The 18,396-nt window shown below is 47.5% G+C and overlaps 1 protein-coding gene across 1 annotated transcript; it reads left to right on the forward strand.

The window, feature by feature from the left end:
- The first annotated feature begins 11,043 nt into the window (after positions 1-11,043).
- On the forward strand, positions 11,044-13,695 carry LOC129509382 (nuclear envelope pore membrane protein POM 121-like). The gene is made up of 2 exons (XM_055324844.1): positions 11,044-11,995; positions 12,272-13,695. The coding sequence occupies exons 1-2, from the start codon at positions 11,044-11,046 to the stop codon at positions 13,693-13,695; spliced, it is 2,376 nt and encodes a 791-aa protein (XP_055180819.1).
- The last annotated feature ends 4,701 nt before the right edge of the window (positions 13,696-18,396 follow it).

Genomic DNA, 18,396 nt, shown 5'->3' on the forward strand with positions numbered 1-18,396 from the left:
GTCCACAGCTTCCTTCCTTCCTTCCTTCCAAGTCGCCCGCCTGCCCCTTCCCTCTAGGCTACACGTGTATGGACCTCATGCCCATGGGAAACCCTAGTCTAGCCCTGACCTCTGTGCACCTGGAGCGACCCTGGGCATCCCGAAAGCCACCATCCAGAATATTCCCAAGCCTTGCCCCGCACTTTTGCCCAAAGGTGGGTGGCTCGAGGCTGTGTCAGATCCCAGTGGCTTCAGGCCCCAGGACAGTGCGCACAGGCCCGTGTCCCATCTGCCTCCAGTCCTGCAGCACACACGACTCCTCCTCCACCCACACTTGACTCTTGCCCTCCCCATGTTCCTTCTATGTTCTACCACTTTCCCCAGGGCTTAAAATAAAGCCTTGCTCCACTTATTTGCATTAAACAAAAATGTCAGTTGACATTCTTAGTTCTTAAAGGGAATATGTTTTCTCTGACTACTTTTAAGACTTTCCGTTGTTGTTTTTTTTTTTTTGTTTCAATAAAGAACATCTTTATTGAGATATAATTCACCCGTTTAAAGTGTCTTATTTGGTGGCTTTTAGTATACAATCCAGTGCTCATTACACCACGTGCCCTTCTTAATGTCCATCACCTAGCCCCACTCCCCTCCCCTCCAGCAAACCTCAGTTTATTTCCTGTGATTAAGAGTCTCTTATGGTTTGTCTCCCTCTCTGGTTTCCTTTTGTTTTATTTTTTCCCTCCCTTCCCATATGATCCTGTTTTGTTTCTTAAAATTCCACCTATGCGTCAGATCATATGATAATTGTCTTCCTCTCATTGACTTTTTTCACTTAGTGTAATAGCCTTTAGTTCCATCCACATCATTGCAATTGGCAAAATTTCTTTTTTTTTCTTTGATGGCTGAGTAGTACTAATCATATGTGAATGATTAGTTATCTATCTATCTATCTATCTATCTATCTATCTATCTATATCTCTGTCCATCCTCTTTATCCATTCATCTGTCAATGGACATCGGGACTCTTTCCATAGTTTGGCTGTTGTGGACATTGCTGCTATAAGTTGGGATGCAGGTGCCCCTTCAGATCACTACATTTGTATCTTTGGGGTGAATATCTGGTAGTGCAATTGCTGGGTCATAGGGTAGCTCTGTTTTCTACTTTTTGAGGAACCTCCATACTCTTTTCTTGCATTCCCAGCAACAGTGTAAAAGGGTTCCCCTTTCTCTGCATCCTTGCCAATGTCTGTTCTTTCCTGCCTTGTTAATTTTAGCCATTCTCACTGGTGTGAGGTGGTATCTCATTGTGGTTTTTATTTGTATTTCCCTGATGCCAAGTGATATTGAGCATATTTTCATGTGTGTGTTGGCCATTTGTATGTCTTCTGTGGAGAAATGTCAGTTCATGTCTGCTGCCCATTTCCTGATTGGATTATTTGATCTTTGGGTGTTGAATTTAGGAAGTTCTTTATGGATTTTGGATATTAGCCCTTTACCTGATATGTCATTTGCAAATATCTTCTCCCATGCTGTCAGTTTTCTTTCGATTTCGTTGACTCTTTTCTTTGCTGTGCAAAAGCTTTTTACCTTGATCAAGTCCCAATAGTTCATTTTTGCCTTTGTTTTCCTTACCTTTGGAGATGTGTCTACTGAGGAGTTGCTGCAGCCAAGGTCACAAAGGTTGCTGCCTGTGTTCTCCTCTAGGATTTTGATGGACTCCTGTCTCACATTTAGGTCTTTCTTCCATTCTGAGTCTATTTCTGTGCATGGTGTAAGAAAAACGATCCAGTTTCATTCTTCAGCATGTGGCTGTCCAGCTTTCCCAACACCATTTGTTGAAGGGACTTTTTTTCCATCGGATATTCTTTCCTGCTTGATTGAAGATTAGTTCACCATAGAGTTGAGGGTCCATTTATGGGTTCTCTATTCTGTTCCATTGATCTGCGTATCTGTTTCTTTTTTTTTTTAATATTTTTTTTTATTTATTTATGATAGGCACACAGTGAGAGAGAGAGAGAGAGAGGCAGAGACACAGGCAGAGGGAGAAGCAGGCTCCATGTACCGGGAGCCCGACGTGGGATTCGATCCCGGGTCTCCAGGATCGCGCCCTGGGCCAAAGGCAGGCGCCAAACCACTGCGCCACCCAGGGATCCCCCTGCGTATCTGTTTCTGTGCCACCATAGTCTCTTGATGATTCCAGCTTTGGAATAGAGCTTGAGGTCTGGAATTGTGATGCCACCCTTTTGGTTTTCTTTTCCGACATTCCGTTGGCTATTTGGGGTCTTTTTCTGGTTCCATACAAATTTTAGGATTCTTTGTTTCAACGCCGAAATAAGTTGATAGTATTTTGATAGGGGTTGCATTGAATTTTTAGATTGCGCTAGTATCATAGGCATTTTAACAATATTTGTTCTTCCAATCCACGAGCATGAGCATGGAGTGTTGTTTTTCCATTTCTTCGTGCTTTCTTCAGTTTCTTTCATGAGTGTTCTATAGTTTTCAAGAGTACAGATCCTTTGCTCCTTTGGTTAGGTTTATTCCTAGGTATCTTATGGTTTTTGTATACCATGTTTTCTTGATTCACTCACCATTTGATGGACATTTGGCTTGTTTGTACTTAAAAAAGAATTATTTATGAGAGAGAGAGAGAGAGAGAGAGCACAAGGTGAAGGGGAAGAGGGAGAGGGAGAGAGAAATTCCAGCAGACTCCACACCCTGTGCTGAGCCCAAGGCTGGGCTTGATCTCATGACCCGGAGACCACTGTACCTAAGCTGAAACTGAGAATTGGATGTTCAGCTGACTACATCACCCTGGCGCCTGTTTCTACCTTTTGATTTATATGATTGTGTCAACAGTGTATACATTTTGGTGCACACACCACTTTCAATTTTTTTGGGTAGATTCCTGGCCGTGGAATTGCTGGGTCCAAAGTAGGTCTATGTTTAACCATTTGAGGAACTGCCAAGTTTTTTTCCAAAGTGCTACACCATTTTACATTCCCACCAGCAGTGTTTAACGGTTCTAGTTTCAGGGCATCATCACTACCATTTGTTATTATCTGACTTTTTGATGTTAGCCGTGTAGTGGCTGTGAAGTGGTATCTCACTGCGGTTTTGATCTGCCTTTTCCTGCTGACTAATAACATCAAGCATTCTTCATGTGTTTGTTGGCTATTTACATACGGTGTAAGGATTCAGGTTCATTCTTTGTCATGTGCCTAGCAAATGTTCCCAGGACCACTTGTTGGAAGAACAGTCCTCTCCTTGTTGAATGCTCTTGCCACTCATGTCAAAAACCACTTGCACATAGGTATATGGGTTGATTTCTAGAGTCTCCATTTATTCTGTCGATCTATATGTCTCCCCATATGGTAGCACCACATCATTACACCATAATTTTGTAGTAATTTTCAAAATCAGGAAGTGTAAGCCCTCCAACTTTGTTCTTTTCAAGATTGTTTCGGCGCTTCCACGTCTCTTGCAGTTCCATATGCATTTAAGGATCATCTTTTCCATTTCTGCAAAAGAAGCTACTGAGTTTTGATAGGGATTTCATTAAACTGTAGATGCCTTTGGGCAATACCGCATCTTAAAAATATCAAGTTTCCCAATCAACGGTCGCATACCACCTTTCCTTTTGCTTAGGCCTTTAACTTTTCTCAGCAGTGTTTTCGTAATTTTCAGTGTAGAAGTGTACTTGCTTGGTTTAATTTATTCCTTGGTATTTTATTCCTTTGGGAACTATTATCAAGTTGTTTGCTTAATGTCTTTTTTGAATTGTTCATTGATATTGTATGGAAATACCACTTACTTTGTATGCTGATCTTCTGTCCTGCAATTTACTGAATTTATTTATTAGCTATACTAGTTTGTGTGTGAGGCAGGAGGGGGATTTTTTTTTTTAATTTTACGGAGATTATGTTACCTATGAATAGATACAGTTTTATATCTCTCTTTCTAATTTGGATGCCCTTCATTTCTTTTTCTTGGCTAATTGCTCTGGCTGTCATTTAACACAATGTTGAATAAAGTGCTGAAAGAAGGCATCCTTGTTCTGTGCTTGATCGCAGAGGGAAAACTTTTAGCCTTTTCCCACTGAATATGTTCTCTGTGAGTTATTCATAAGTTATCTTTATCATGTTTGGGAAGTTTCCTTCTTCTAGTTTGTTGCATTTTCATCATAAAAGGGTATTGAACTTTGTTAAAGACTTTTTCTGCATTAACTGACATGATGAGATGATCAGGATTGCTCCCCCTCCTTCATTCTATTAATGTATGCTGATGGATTGTTTTAATAATGAACCACTCTTTTATTTCTAGGATAAATCCCACTTGTTCATACTAGTAATGATAATAAAAATAATAATCCATTTAATATGCTAGATTTGGTTTGATAACAGTTTGCTGAAGATTTTTCTCATATATACTCCTAAAAATTTGGGTTTGTAATTTTCCTCTGATGTCTTTGTCTGGCTTTAGTATCACTTCATACCCACCAGGATAGATAGCATCAAAAAGTCAGACACTGTTGGGAGATTTGAGAATAATTTCCATTAGTTCTTTAAGTGTTTTATAGAATTTTCCAGTTAAGCCATCTGGTTCTGAGCTTTTCTTTGTGGAGAGGTTTTTGCTTACCGATTCAGTCCATTCATTATAGGTCTGATATAGGGCTGTTCTATTTCTTCTTGAATCGGTTTCAGTAGTTTGTGTGCTTCTAGGGATTTGTCCATTTTCTAGGTCATCTAATTTATTGGCATATAATTAATTGCTCCTACTATCCTTATGATCTTTTTCATCTGCAGGTCTGAATGATGTCCCCACCATCACACAGTTAACCTCTGAACCGCATGGGGTATAGAGACACTGACCCCCCACCCATGCAGTTTGAAATCCGCATATTACTTTGGACTCCTCCAATATGTAACTAATAGCCTACTGTTGACTGGAAGCCTTATCAATAACAATTAAGACGCATTTTGTATGTCGCGGTATTATATATAGTATTCTTAAAGTAAGCTAGAGACCAGGCACCCTTAGTCTTCTATCTCTTCAAGTCTCTGCTCCAAAATCACCAAGGAGGCCTCTGCTGTCTACCTAATTTAAACTTAATCCCCCCATCTCCCTTTACCTGATCTACTTTCTAATTTATAATTTACTATCTAATATACAGTATGATAATGCTTATTGTTAGCTGACTACCTCTACTTCAACTAAATTTCAAGAAGGCAGCGTTTTTTTGTCTGCTTGATTCAGTACTGTGTCCCCAGCACTAGAAAGAGTGTGCGGTTCACGGATGCTCAGTAAGAGTCATTTGAAAAAAACAGTTATATGTAGTAAATTTCATAAAACAATCCTTATCACAAGGGAATATATATGGTATTCTACAGTATTTTACCTGTTTTTAAATAATGCCCCCATACAAGAGTACATACTGCAGGATTCCATTTCTATGATGTACTACAAATGCGGAATTAACCCACAGAGATAAAATTGTAAAACCGATTGATCCTTAAGCGGGTGTCGGGGGGGTGGGGGTTGACTGAAAAGGGGCAGCACTCTCTGGGGAAGTAAACTGTTCTGTATTTTCACGGGGCGGGGGGTTGTTACACAGGTTCATCGGCAATTTTTGCATTTTTGTTCTCTGTAAATTATGTGCAAATCATTCTATGTAAATTACGTCCGACCTAAAAATACTGGCAAATAAAACTACTAGTGCCAGCTCCCTAAACAGATTTCACCGTCCATACTCACCACGGGGTTGCAGCCCATGACTTAAAAAGCGGGCTTGGAGCGCTGCTGTAAGGGTGAAAGGTGAGATGCCATTGGAAAAGCAGGTAGCACTCCACCTGGAACATTTCAGACCTTCAGGAAAGCTTGGTTCTCTTTCCACAGCCCGGAGGGCGCTCCTCGCCTTGGTGTCCACCCCTTGCGCGCCCCGGCACCGCTGGATGCGCTCCAGGCACGACACCTGCAGCCGGCGCCAGGGCACCAGCCAGAGCGCAGTGCGGGGACCCCGCCCGCCCCGGGCTCACGGACCCAGGTCGGGGAGGCTCACTGCAGCTTTCCACACACCCCGATCCACGCCTACCCCCAGAGGCCTGCTGGACCCTATTGTTCTTCCCCCACCTCTCAAGCCCGCCCCACATCAACCACGTGTAGGGCTTCGGGCCTCGGACTCGCCCGCGCCCCGGGGCACCGCCGCCAGGCCTTGGAGGGCACACGTGCGCAGAAGAGGGCGCCGGGTCCCTTCGCCCGCCAAATACATCTCCCGGAATGAATGCGCGGCTGCGGCGCGGCACCTGCGCAGCGAGAGGCCGAGAGGCCGAGAGGCCCGGCCCGGGGGCGGCGGGGCGCCTCGCGTCGGATTGCAGCGCTGCGCTCGCTCGCACGGACCCCAGCCCCTCCGTCCCCAAACCGGTCCTGCAGAAAGACCCAGTTGGAGGACCAGCGGGCGCACGAGCCTAGCGGTGGCGGCAGGACCCACAACGTGGCGAGAATTCTCTCTCCCGGGCCCGAGCACGTTTCACTAATGGTCGGAGGACTTAACTCAGGCATTGGAGTCGGAGCCCAAGCCTTTCCAGTGTTTGCAGTCCGCTCCTCTGCCTCCCTGAGTGGACCTGAGAGCACAACCTTGTGACAAGAGGGGAAACACGGCTCAGAGCTTTCGGTAAAGCGCCTGTAAGTCAAAGCTAACAGCGGCATCTTTTCTAGGAACACACACCAATTAATTTTGATGACACAAACATAAAGACCAATAGCCAACTCCTTCGAGTAAGAGTAAAAAGAACAACCTGAAAAAACCTGGAGATAGTTTTCCTCCACAGGGCAGGTGGACGTTCTGAAAATGCTGTTGCTTCACATTGATCTCGTGCAACATTAATCAGTGCCCTGATAGGTATCCAGAGTTCTGGGGAAACTGGTTACTTGGGGAAAAAGGTTTTTTTTGGATGATCACCTTCCATGCTGTGCCAGTTTCCATATGGCTTAAAAGTTACAATGAAAAGAAATACCTACAGAGCTGTTTGCTTGGAATAAAGAATGTGGCCGGCAAGATGAAGATTTTTGTCTTTGGTTTCTAAAAGGTGGCCTCTAGATTCTTGGCATTTCCCTAGTAATTAATATCCCCGGTAGGCCCTGATCGTTCATCCTTCCTAGATGATTCATGAAGAGCCCCTGGGGAGCTGACACCAAGAAGATGACTCCGTGTAGAGGCTGGCCACTCCACAAAGACCATGTGCCTGGAGAGTTGGGGTTTTGAACTGCAAGATATCATTTGGAGGACTTCTTGACGTCTGGAGACCAAAGCAGGGTTGGAGACTGAGTTCAGCTTGAAGGCCAATGACTCAGTCATTTGTGCCTAGGTCGTGAAACCTTAATGAAACCTCTGGACATCGAACTCAAGTGAACTTCCCTGGATGGCAACATTCTATATATCGTCACCCACTGATGTGCTTGGAGGCTATGACATCCTGACAACACAGAGAGGAAAACAAGTTTCACTTTTGTAGCCCTTTCAGATCGTCCACTCTGAGTCTCACCCTTTGGCTACTTCTCATTCATATCCTAATGCTATAATAAAACTGGAATCACAAGCACAGTGCTTTCGTGAGTTCTGTGAGTCATGGGAGTGAATTATCAAAGTATCAGAAGGGGTACTGGGAAGCCCTGAATCTTTAGCCCACGAGCCAGAGGTGAGGGTGACCTGCGGATTCCTGGGCATGCGGCTGGTGACTGAAGTGAGGGCAATCTTATGGAGGACTGTGCCCTCAATCTGGGAAGTTTGGCCCAACGCTAGCCGGTTAGTGTGAGAAATCACCGAGGCTATGCACTATGTACTATGCATGATTCTAGGTGCTTTAAATGTATTAACTAACTTAATACTCCCATAGGAACTGTAGGAAGTAGATTCTATTATGAACCTCGTTGTACACATGTTGAATGGAGACACACAGATTCACCCACTCGCTGGGGAACACACAGCTAGTTAGTGGGAGAGCAAGGCAGAAGGGCTGTAGACCATGGATTGGTAAACTGCTACTCACAGGCCACATCATCAGACAACTGCCTGTTTTTCTACCATCTGTGACCATAGGATGTTTTTCACATTTGGAAATGGCTGGAAAAAATTCAGAGAGCTGTGTTTGTGTTTATTGTATAAGAGTGACTGCGTGATGACGGGCCAGTGTCTTTGAAAGAAAAGTTTAGTGTTGCTTGAAGTTCCCCTAGAGATGGGAGGCAGGGTAGAAGTCTCCAGGTCCCAATTCCACTGAGGGGGTTCCCCATACCAATGATAGGCAATTCTTGGACATCAGCCAGCTGTCCCACAACTTAACTCAATTGTGACACACGTCCTGGGACATAGCATCAGACCCCACAGCGTCACACTTCAGTCCTACGAGATTGACACCCCTCCCCACTTCAGACCCTAGCCACAAGCCCAGGTTATTATATGGTTATGACCCACCAGCTATTGCTTGGAGGTTCCCAGGCCAACTCCTTAAACTCCGTTCACAAGTTTAGGTTGTTACTGACTGACCGGCTATAGGTCAGAGCCACAAGCCACAAGCCCTTCCCTTGGGTTCAATTAATTTGAACTCACAGAACCCAAATATTTTACTTATTCGATTACGGATTTATTGTGGAATGTAGGATTCAGAAACAGCTAAACGGAAGACACATGTAGGGCAGGTGTGGGAAAAAGGTGTCGAGCTTCCATGCTGTCTAAACAAGCCACTCTCCCCATTATCTCCACATGTTCACCAACCTGGAAGCTCTTCAAACTCTGTCATTTTGTGTTTTTAGGGAGACTTCATCATATAGGCTTGCTATCTATTAAGGACTGGCCATTGGTTCCTGATGCAACGTCCAGCCCCTAGCCCATCCCTGAAGATCAGGAAGTGGGACTAAAAGTTTCACCCCTGTATGCATCGTTGGTTACCCTGGCAACCAGCCACCGTCTTTAGGTGTTTTCCACAAGTCACATCAGTAATGTCAACCCAGTTGTGGTGGAAAGGGTCTACTATGAATAATAAGACACCCGTTTCACTTTTATGACTCCAAAGCAATTTCAGAAACTGAGGGCAGCAGACCAATAGGATGACAAAAGATGCTCCCGTTGCTCTTCTCACTCAGGAAATTCCAAGGGTTTTGGAAGCCGTGAGCCAGGAACCATCGACAATGACCAATGTGAGACATATATTTTGGTCATTGAGTTGACTAAACATGTCTTTCTAATAAATTACAGTATCACATAGGGTCACGGGGACACGAAGCACCAGTGTCAAGAGGCAGGAGTAAAGATCACAGTTTTTGTGTTTGTTTTTTAAAGATAAGAGTGTTTTTATTTTCTTTAATTCCAGTACAGTTAACATACAGTGTAAAATTAGTTTTGGGTACATATATAATATAATACAGCGAGGCAACGATTCCATGTAACACCAAGTGCGTCATGGCAAATGCCCTACAGACTGTAGCGTTTTCTGGAATTTCCATGGGCAAGGAAAGGCAGAGCAGGTCAAACAGTTTAGAATTGGCTGGTTTGAATAATTGTGGAGGGTTTTGGGACATAGGGATTGACTTTGTCTGTTCCCTGGCCCTGGATTGATTTAGGGCAGGGGGATATTGGCTCGGTTTGTGATTATTAGATAAAGGAGGTGGTTGGGGGTATGGGGCGGGGCTGGTTTACCTGTGAGAGGAGTGCTGTCAGGCAAGTTGTTTATCGCAATAGGAATTAACCACCACCACCCCCCCCAGGAGGTCAACACATCCTAATGAGGAGGAGATAAAAAATATGGTTAATATAGCGTCTCAAAATACACGAACATTTTGTGAAATTCTAATTTTAGTGCATAAAAGTAAAGTTTCATTGAAACATAGCAATATTGACTTATTTATTATTGTCTATGGCTGCTGTCACTCTACAACAGCGAGTTGACTTGTGATAGAGGCCATATGGCCTAGGAAACCTAAATTGTTGACTATTCGGCCCTTTTCCTAAACTAAATTTTGTCAACCTCTGCTCTACAGTAAAAGCCCTTCGTCTGTATGAAACACTGCATAAAAATGAAGATGTAAAATTATGAACATTTTTAAAATACAAGGCTATATGCAGTAAATCTTTAGGTGGAGAGACTCTCACTTTTACCATAAGGGAAAAATTAGATTATGTTATGGAAGATATGAAAACTTTCTATGGTAAAAAACCATCATAAAGGTACTTCCACCTGTGGGAAGATGGAGGAGATCTAGTTTTCCCTGTTCCTTCTGCCAAGAAAGAGCTCGCGGTCCTAATACATCTTCTGGGACTGCATCGTTTTCTGGCTTTCACAGTTTGTATTGAAAAGTCAGTTGAGCGGGGATCATGCCAGGGACCCTCCCTGAGGGCCCTGGAGCCCTGCCGAGGGACAAGGACCCCTGACTGCCAGGCGATTCCTGTGCCTCAGCTCAAGCATCAGCGCAGGAGATCTGGCAAAAGCTGAGGGTGGTGGTCGCGGGGTGGCCACACCTTGGCCGGATCATTGCCATCGCGGTGCCAGGGCTCAGGTGCCCGCCTGCACCATCCCTGCGCGCCCCCGGGCCTCGCGGGCCTCGTGCCCGCGCGCGCGCGCGCGCGCTCTGAGGCGCCCTGGGTTCCGAAGCCGTGTCCTGGCAACGGGCCAAACACTGCTCCGGGCCTTCGCCGCCACGTTGGCAACCGAAGGAGAGCGCTGGGAGCCCAGCTCTGTATGCACGGCCTCCGCCCGGAGCCAAGGGCTCGAAGGGCACCTACCTGGGCAGGCTGCGCCCCTCAGGCACGGCCCGGGCCCCGCGGGGTCGGCCCCGGCAGCAGGCCTCGGCCGCCTGCAGCCCGCTCACTGCAGCGCCCGACCAGCCTTGGCCCGCAGGGGTGGCCCAGCGGTCCAAACGGCAGGGTCCGCTCCTAGGCCATCCTGCAAGCGTGCCGCGACCTGGGATCGGCGCTGGTTCCTTGCATCGGCCACAAGGTACTCTGTGATCCCGCGGGCCCTGCGCTCTGTTCTGGGGCTCATCACCTAGATCTGCAGGCGAGGCGGCCTGCACAGGACGATGCTGTCAGACCCCCAAGCACAGGCGTCCCTCACCTGCGCGTCCACCCTGGGCAGACTCCCTGCCTCCGTGCCGCAGCTGCGGCTTGTCACCCCGGGGCCAATGGCAGCACCCAGCTGTGCCCAAGATGTCTCCGCAGTGAAGAGGGCGTGGAGGGCCCGGGAGGAGGAGGACCCTGCCCTCACAGGGCCCCCAGATGCTCGGAGAAGGTGCGCTAGAGGTGCCGGGGCAGCACGGTCGGCATTCAGGCCCTTCGGGGCGGACAGAAGCCTGTGTTCCTTCGTGCCCAGGCCTGGGCCTCTGCACAGAAGCCTCCCCGCAGAGAGAGCAGCCGACGCAGCAGACAAGAAGTCCCACACGTCCAGCAGGAGCTCGTGCCGCACTCGAAATGCCATCAGCAGCTCCTACAGCTCCACCAGGGAGTTCCCGTCCGTGCAGAGGAGGAGGGGTCCAGCCAGAAGACAGGGCCGGCTGCCCCCGAGGCCCCCAGAGAAAGTCAGCCGAGACAGCCCCTCGTGTCCCGCTGCGCCTGCTGTGCCTTGCCAGATGAAGGACCAGCGCCAGGAGGAGGCGGGTGCCACCACGGGGCAGAAAGAACCCTGCAAGGACCGCTCACCCACATCTGACTGCTCCAGGCCCCGAAGACGCAAGATCCCTCTGCTGCCACACAGGCCAGGGGGTCCTGTGCGGCTGCCGCCAGCCCCTGAGCTCGGCTTTCGAGTCACCGCTGAGGACCTAGACGGGGAGAAGAAAGCCGCCCTCCAGCGCATCGACCGTGCTCTGCGAGGGGAGATGGAGGGCGTCTCGAGGTGCGGCTCCGGGTGCCCTCCCGGTGCCTTGCCCTGGCCTGCTGCACGGGCCGTTGTACTGCCAGCTGTCCCTCCAGCCCCTGGCCTGAGTGCACAGCGGGCGGAGCAGGACTCCCCGGGTCCCCTGGCTGTCCTGTCGCCTGGTGGAGGGGCTGTCTCTGTGCCGCCTCTGTCTCAGGGGGAGCCCAGCTCCCCTGGCGCCGCCTCCTCCCTGTCACAGCCCCTCCCAGGCACCTGTGCACGATCCCCACCCCCAGCCCCATGCACCTTGCTGGCCTCTGCCTCCTGCCCGGGATGGGGATCGGGCAGGGCTGACCCGTCTGCCGAGGGCCCAGACCCGTCCAGGCCTGCTCCCTGCTCTGCATCAGGCCTGGCGTGTGCACTGAGCAGCCCAGCTCCTGGCTGTTCCATTCCCGCAGCTGCTGCAGAGTCCCTGCGCCCCTCCAGGGTGAAGCGCGGCAGGCACTGCCCTCGGATGGGAGGCGAGGGAGGGGGCTCTCTGCCAACCAAGGACTGGGTCAGCGGTTTACCGGATGCCAGCTGTGCCTTCCCCACTGTTACCAGCACCTCCAGAACGCAGTGCCCTAGCCCCATGTGTGTTGACTGTCCCGTGTTCAGCTCCCGGAGCTCCCCTCCCGCCGTGGGGCCTCGTGCCCCCACTTCCAGGAGCCTGCCGGTCACTTGTGCTGTCCCTTCCAGCCCCTCAAGCGGCACATCCGCAGGCTTGGCTCCCCAGCCAGCCTCTGACGGCCAGGTCACCCCCATGGACTGCACTCCCCCTTGCCAGCCTCTGCTCTTGGGGTCTCCCCCTGGCTCTAGTGGGAGCTTCTTTCCATCTGCCCGGGCCTTTCCGATGCCCTCCAGAGACAGCATGGGCTCAGGCAGAGCCACCACTGGCCTGCACACGCTGGGGCTGTGGAGCCCCAGCCCACCTGGGAACCGTCCCCGTGGGAACCCAGGAACCCCAGCTCAGCCCACATTCGGGGCCACTGACGGGCAGTGTCAGGGAGCCACCAGCCTTGGCAGCGCTGCCCCCTATGGACAACGGGCAGCTCCAGCCTCAACCGCAGCCCCGGCCCTGACCTTGGCTCTAGGCCAGCTCTCCTTGGGCAGCGCCACACAGGTGGCTTTCGGGGGTTCCTGGCCCACATCCTGCAGCTCGGGGACCCATGCTGGCACCCAGCCAGGCGTGGCTGCCACCCCAGCTGTCGTGCCCCCCGGCACGGCCACCGCCCCTAGCTCCATGACCAATGCTGGGCCCAACAGCCGGCAGCCCTGCCCAATAGCTGGCGGCTCAAGCCTAGCCCCCTTGAGCTTGGGGGTTGCCGCAGCCCCCGCAGGCTTGGGGAGGCGACAGGCTGCCCCAGGTCGGAAGCGCAGCTTTGGAGCTCTCAGCGTTACACCACAAACGAGCGGGGCCCCGAGCGGCACACACCGCTCTGGGGACAGCTTGGGCCCGAACGCCCGGGGCCACCCTTGCGGGAGCACCCCCATCACCACCGCCCGAGCCAGCACTCAACACAACCCTGTGTCTGGAGGCCCGAAAGCCCCTCGTGTAAGTCCCAGCCCGAGGCACCTAGCGGCTCAGAGGCCCCCGAGGCCCAGCCCGGAGCCCAGCAGCACTGCCAGCGAGGCCACCTGCAGGGCCGCGTGGGTCCCGGGCCCTACTCCTCCCGGCGCTGCCTCTGTGCTGAGCACAGCCAGGAGCAGCCCTGCCAGGACGAGCCCCTCGTCAGCTGCCCAGGGCTGGGGGAGTCGCAAAAGAGCTGCGCCGGGCCACAAGTCATTTGCCTCCGCCTCGCAATCCACTCTTTTGGGGTCTAGGAGGAAAATGCGGGCCTGAGTCCACAGCTTCCTTCCTTCCTTCCTTCCAAGTCGCCCGCCTGCCCCTTCCCTCTAGGCTACACGTGTATGGACCTCATGCCCATGGGAAACCCTAGTCTAGCCCTGACCTCTGTGCACCTGGAGCGACCCTGGGCATCCCGAAAGCCACCATCCAGAATATTCCCAAGCCTTGCCCCGCACTTTTGCCCAAAGGTGGGTGGCTCGAGGCTGTGTCAGATCCCAGTGGCTTCAGGCCCCAGGACAGTGCGCACAGGCCCGTGTCCCATCTGCCTCCAGTCCTGCAGCACACACGACTCCTCCTCCACCCACACTTGACTCTTGCCCTCCCCATGTTCCTTCTATGTTCTACCACTTTCCCCAGGGCTTAAAATAAAGCCTTGCTCCACTTATTTGCATTAAACAAAAATGTCAGTTGACATTCTTAGTTCTTAAAGGGAATATGTTTTCTCTGACTACTTTTAAGACTTTCCGTTGTTGTTTTTTTTTTTTGTTTCAATAAAGAACATCTTTATTGAGATATAATTCACCCGTTTAAAGTGTCTTATTTGGTGGCTTTTAGTATACAATCCACTGCTCATTACACCACGTGCCCTTCTTAATGTCCATCACCTAGCCCCACTCCCCTCCCCTCCAGCAAACCTCAGTTTATTTCCTGTGATTAAGAGTCTCTTATGGTTTGTCTCCCTCTCTGGTTTCCTTTTGTTTTATTTTTTCCCTCCCTTCCCATATGATCCTGTTTTGTTTCTTAAAATTCCACCTATGCGTCAGATCATATGATAATTGTCTTCCTCTCATTGACTTTTTTCACTTAGTGTAATAGCCTTTAGTTCCATCCACATCATTGCAATTGGCAAAATTTCTTTTTTTTTCTTTGATGGCTGAGTAGTACTAATCATATGTGAATGATTAGTTATCTATCTATCTATCTATCTATCTATCTATCTATCTATCTATATCTCTGTCCATCCTCTTTATCCATTCATCTGTCAATGGACATCGGGACTCTTTCCATAGTTTGGCTGTTGTGGACATTGCTGCTATAAGTTGGGATGCAGGTGCCCCTTCAGATCACTACATTTGTATCTTTGGGGTGAATATCTGGTAGTGCAATTGCTGGGTCATAGGGTAGCTCTGTTTTCTACTTTTTGAGGAACCTCCATACTCTTTTCTTGCATTCCCAGCAACAGTGTAAAAGGGTTCCCCTTTCTCTGCATCCTTGCCAATGTCTGTTCTTTCCTGCCTTGTTAATTTTAGCCATTCTCACTGGTGTGAGGTGGTATCTCATTGTGGTTTTTATTTGTATTTCCCTGATGCCAAGTGATATTGAGCATATTTTCATGTGTGTGTTGGCCATTTGTATGTCTTCTGTGGAGAAATGTCAGTTCATGTCTGCTGCCCATTTCCTGATTGGATTATTTGATCTTTGGGTGTTGAATTTAGGAAGTTCTTTATGGATTTTGGATATTAGCCCTTTACCTGATATGTCATTTGCAAATATCTTCTCCCATGCTGTCAGTTTTCTTTCGATTTCGTTGACTCTTTTCTTTGCTGTGCAAAAGCTTTTTACCTTGATCAAGTCCCAATAGTTCATTTTTGCCTTTGTTTTCCTTACCTTTGGAGATGTGTCTACTGAGGAGTTGCTGCAGCCAAGGTCACAAAGGTTGCTGCCTGTGTTCTCCTCTAGGATTTTGATGGACTCCTGTCTCACATTTAGGTCTTTCTTCCATTCTGAGTCTATTTCTGTGCATGGTGTAAGAAAAACGATCCAGTTTCATTCTTCAGCATGTGGCTGTCCAGCTTTCCCAACACCATTTGTTGAAGGGACTTTTTTTCCATCGGATATTCTTTCCTGCTTGATTGAAGATTAGTTCACCATAGAGTTGAGGGTCCATTTATGGGTTCTCTATTCTGTTCCATTGATCTGCGTATCTGTTTCTTTTTTTTTTTAATATTTTTTTTTATTTATTTATGATAGGCACACAGTGAGAGAGAGAGAGAGAGAGGCAGAGACACAGGCAGAGGGAGAAGCAGGCTCCATGTACCGGGAGCCCGACGTGGGATTCGATCCCGGGTCTCCAGGATCGCGCCCTGGGCCAAAGGCAGGCGCCAAACCACTGCGCCACCCAGGGATCCCCCTGCGTATCTGTTTCTGTGCCACCATAGTCTCTTGATGATTCCAGCTTTGGAATAGAGCTTGAGGTCTGGAATTGTGATGCCACCCTTTTGGTTTTCTTTTCCGACATTCCGTTGGCTATTTGGGGTCTTTTTCTGGTTCCATACAAATTTTAGGATTCTTTGTTTCAACGCCGAAATAAGTTGATAGTATTTTGATAGGGGTTGCATTGAATTTTTAGATTGCGCTAGTATCATAGGCATTTTAACAATATTTGTTCTTCCAATCCACGAGCATGAGCATGGAGTGTTGTTTTTCCATTTCTTCGTGCTTTCTTCAGTTTCTTTCATGAGTGTTCTATAGTTTTCAAGAGTACAGATCCTTTGCTCCTTTGGTTAGGTTTATTCCTAGGTATCTTATGGTTTTTGTATACCATGTTTTCTTGATTCACTCACCATTTGATGGACATTTGGCTTGTTTGTACTTAAAAAAGAATTATTTATGAGAGAGAGAGAGAGAGAGAGAGAGCACAAGGTGAAGGGGAAGAGGGAGAGGGAGAGAGAAATTCCAGCAGACTCCACACCCTGTGCTGAGCCCAAGGCTGGGCTTGATCTCATGACCCGGAGACCACTGTACCTAAGCTGAAACTGAGAATTGGATGTTCAGCTGACTACATCACCCTGGCGCCTGTTTCTACCTTTTGATTTATATGATTGTGTCAACAGTGTATACATTTTGGTGCACACACCACTTTCAATTTTTTTGGGTAGATTCCTGGCCGTGGAATTGCTGGGTCCAAAGTAGGTCTATGTTTAACCATTTGAGGAACTGCCAAGTTTTTTTCCAAAGTGCTACACCATTTTACATTCCCACCAGCAGTGTTTAACGGTTCTAGTTTCAGGGCATCATCACTACCATTTGTTATTATCTGACTTTTTGATGTTAGCCGTGTAGTGGCTGTGAAGTGGTATCTCACTGCGGTTTTGATCTGCCTTTTCCTGCTGACTAATAACATCAAGCATTCTTCATGTGTTTGTTGGCTATTTACATACGGTGTAAGGATTCAGGTTCATTCTTTGTCATGTGCCTAGCAAATGTTCCCAGGACCACTTGTTGGAAGAACAGTCCTCTCCTTGTTGAATGCTCTTGCCACTCATGTCAAAAACCACTTGCACATAGGTATATGGGTTGATTTCTAGAGTCTCCATTTATTCTGTCGATCTATATGTCTCCCCATATGGTAGCACCACATCATTACACCATAATTTTGTAGTAATTTTCAAAATCAGGAAGTGTAAGCCCTCCAACTTTGTTCTTTTCAAGATTGTTTCGGCGCTTCCACGTCTCTTGCAGTTCCATATGCATTTAAGGATCATCTTTTCCATTTCTGCAAAAGAAGCTACTGAGTTTTGATAGGGATTTCATTGAAACTGTAGATGCCTTTGGGCAATACCGCATCTTAAAAATATCAAGTTTCCCAATCAACGGTCGCATACCACCTTTCCTTTTGCTTAGGCCTTTAACTTTTCTCAGCAGTGTTTTCGTAATTTTCAGTGTAGAAGTGTACTTGCTTGGTTTAATTTATTCCTTGGTATTTTATTCCTTTGGGAACTATTATCAAGTTGTTTGCTTAATGTCTTTTTTGAATTGTTCATTGATATTGTATGGAAATACCACTTACTTTGTATGCTGATCTTCTGTCCTGCAATTTACTGAATTTATTTATTAGCTATACTAGTTTGTGTGTGAGGCAGGAGGGGGATTTTTTTTTTAATTTTACGGAGATTATGTTACCTATGAATAGATACAGTTTTATATCTCTCTTTCTAATTTGGATGCCCTTCATTTCTTTTTCTTGGCTAATTGCTCTGGCTGTCATTTAACACAATGTTGAATAAAGTGCTGAAAGAAGGCATCCTTGTTCTGTGCTTGATCGCAGAGGGAAAACTTTTAGCCTTTTCCCACTGAATATGTTCTCTGTGAGTTATTCATAAGTTATCTTTATCATGTTTGGGAAGTTTCCTTCTTCTAGTTTGTTGCATTTTCATCATAAAAGGGTATTGAACTTTGTTAAAGACTTTTTCTGCATTAACTGACATGATGAGATGATCAGGATTGCTCCCCCTCCTTCATTCTATTAATGTATGCTGATGGATTGTTTTAATAATGAACCACTCTTTTATTTCTAGGATAAATCCCACTTGTTCATACTAGTAATGATAATAAAAATAATAATCCATTTAATATGCTAGATTTGGTTTGATAACAGTTTGCTGAAGATTTTTCTCATATATACTCCTAAAAATTTGGGTTTGTAATTTTCCTCTGATGTCTTTGTCTGGCTTTAGTATCACTTCATACCCACCAGGATAGATAGCATCAAAAAGTCAGACACTGTTGGGAGATTTGAGAATAATTTCCATTAGTTCTTTAAGTGTTTTATAGAATTTTCCAGTTAAGCCATCTGGTTCTGAGCTTTTCTTTGTGGAGAGGTTTTTGCTTACCGATTCAGTCCATTCATTATAGGTCTGATATAGGGCTGTTCTATTTCTTCTTGAATCGGTTTCAGTAGTTTGTGTGCTTCTA

Source organism: Nyctereutes procyonoides, unplaced genomic scaffold (genome assembly GCF_905146905.1).
Source record: "Nyctereutes procyonoides isolate TBG_1078 unplaced genomic scaffold, NYPRO_anot_genome, whole genome shotgun sequence".
Taxonomy (NCBI): domain Eukaryota; kingdom Metazoa; phylum Chordata; class Mammalia; order Carnivora; family Canidae; genus Nyctereutes; species Nyctereutes procyonoides.

Excerpts from the sequence above, each read along its gene's own strand:
- LOC129509382 (XM_055324844.1), top strand. The coding sequence starts at position 11,044 with ATGCTGTCAGACCCCCAAGCACAGGCGTCCCTCACCTGCGCGTCCACC. Across the intron at positions 11,996-12,271 it reads CCTGGCTGTCCTGTCGCCTG|CTGCTGCAGAGTCCCTGCGC; the intron begins GTGGAGGGGCTG and ends CCATTCCCGCAG.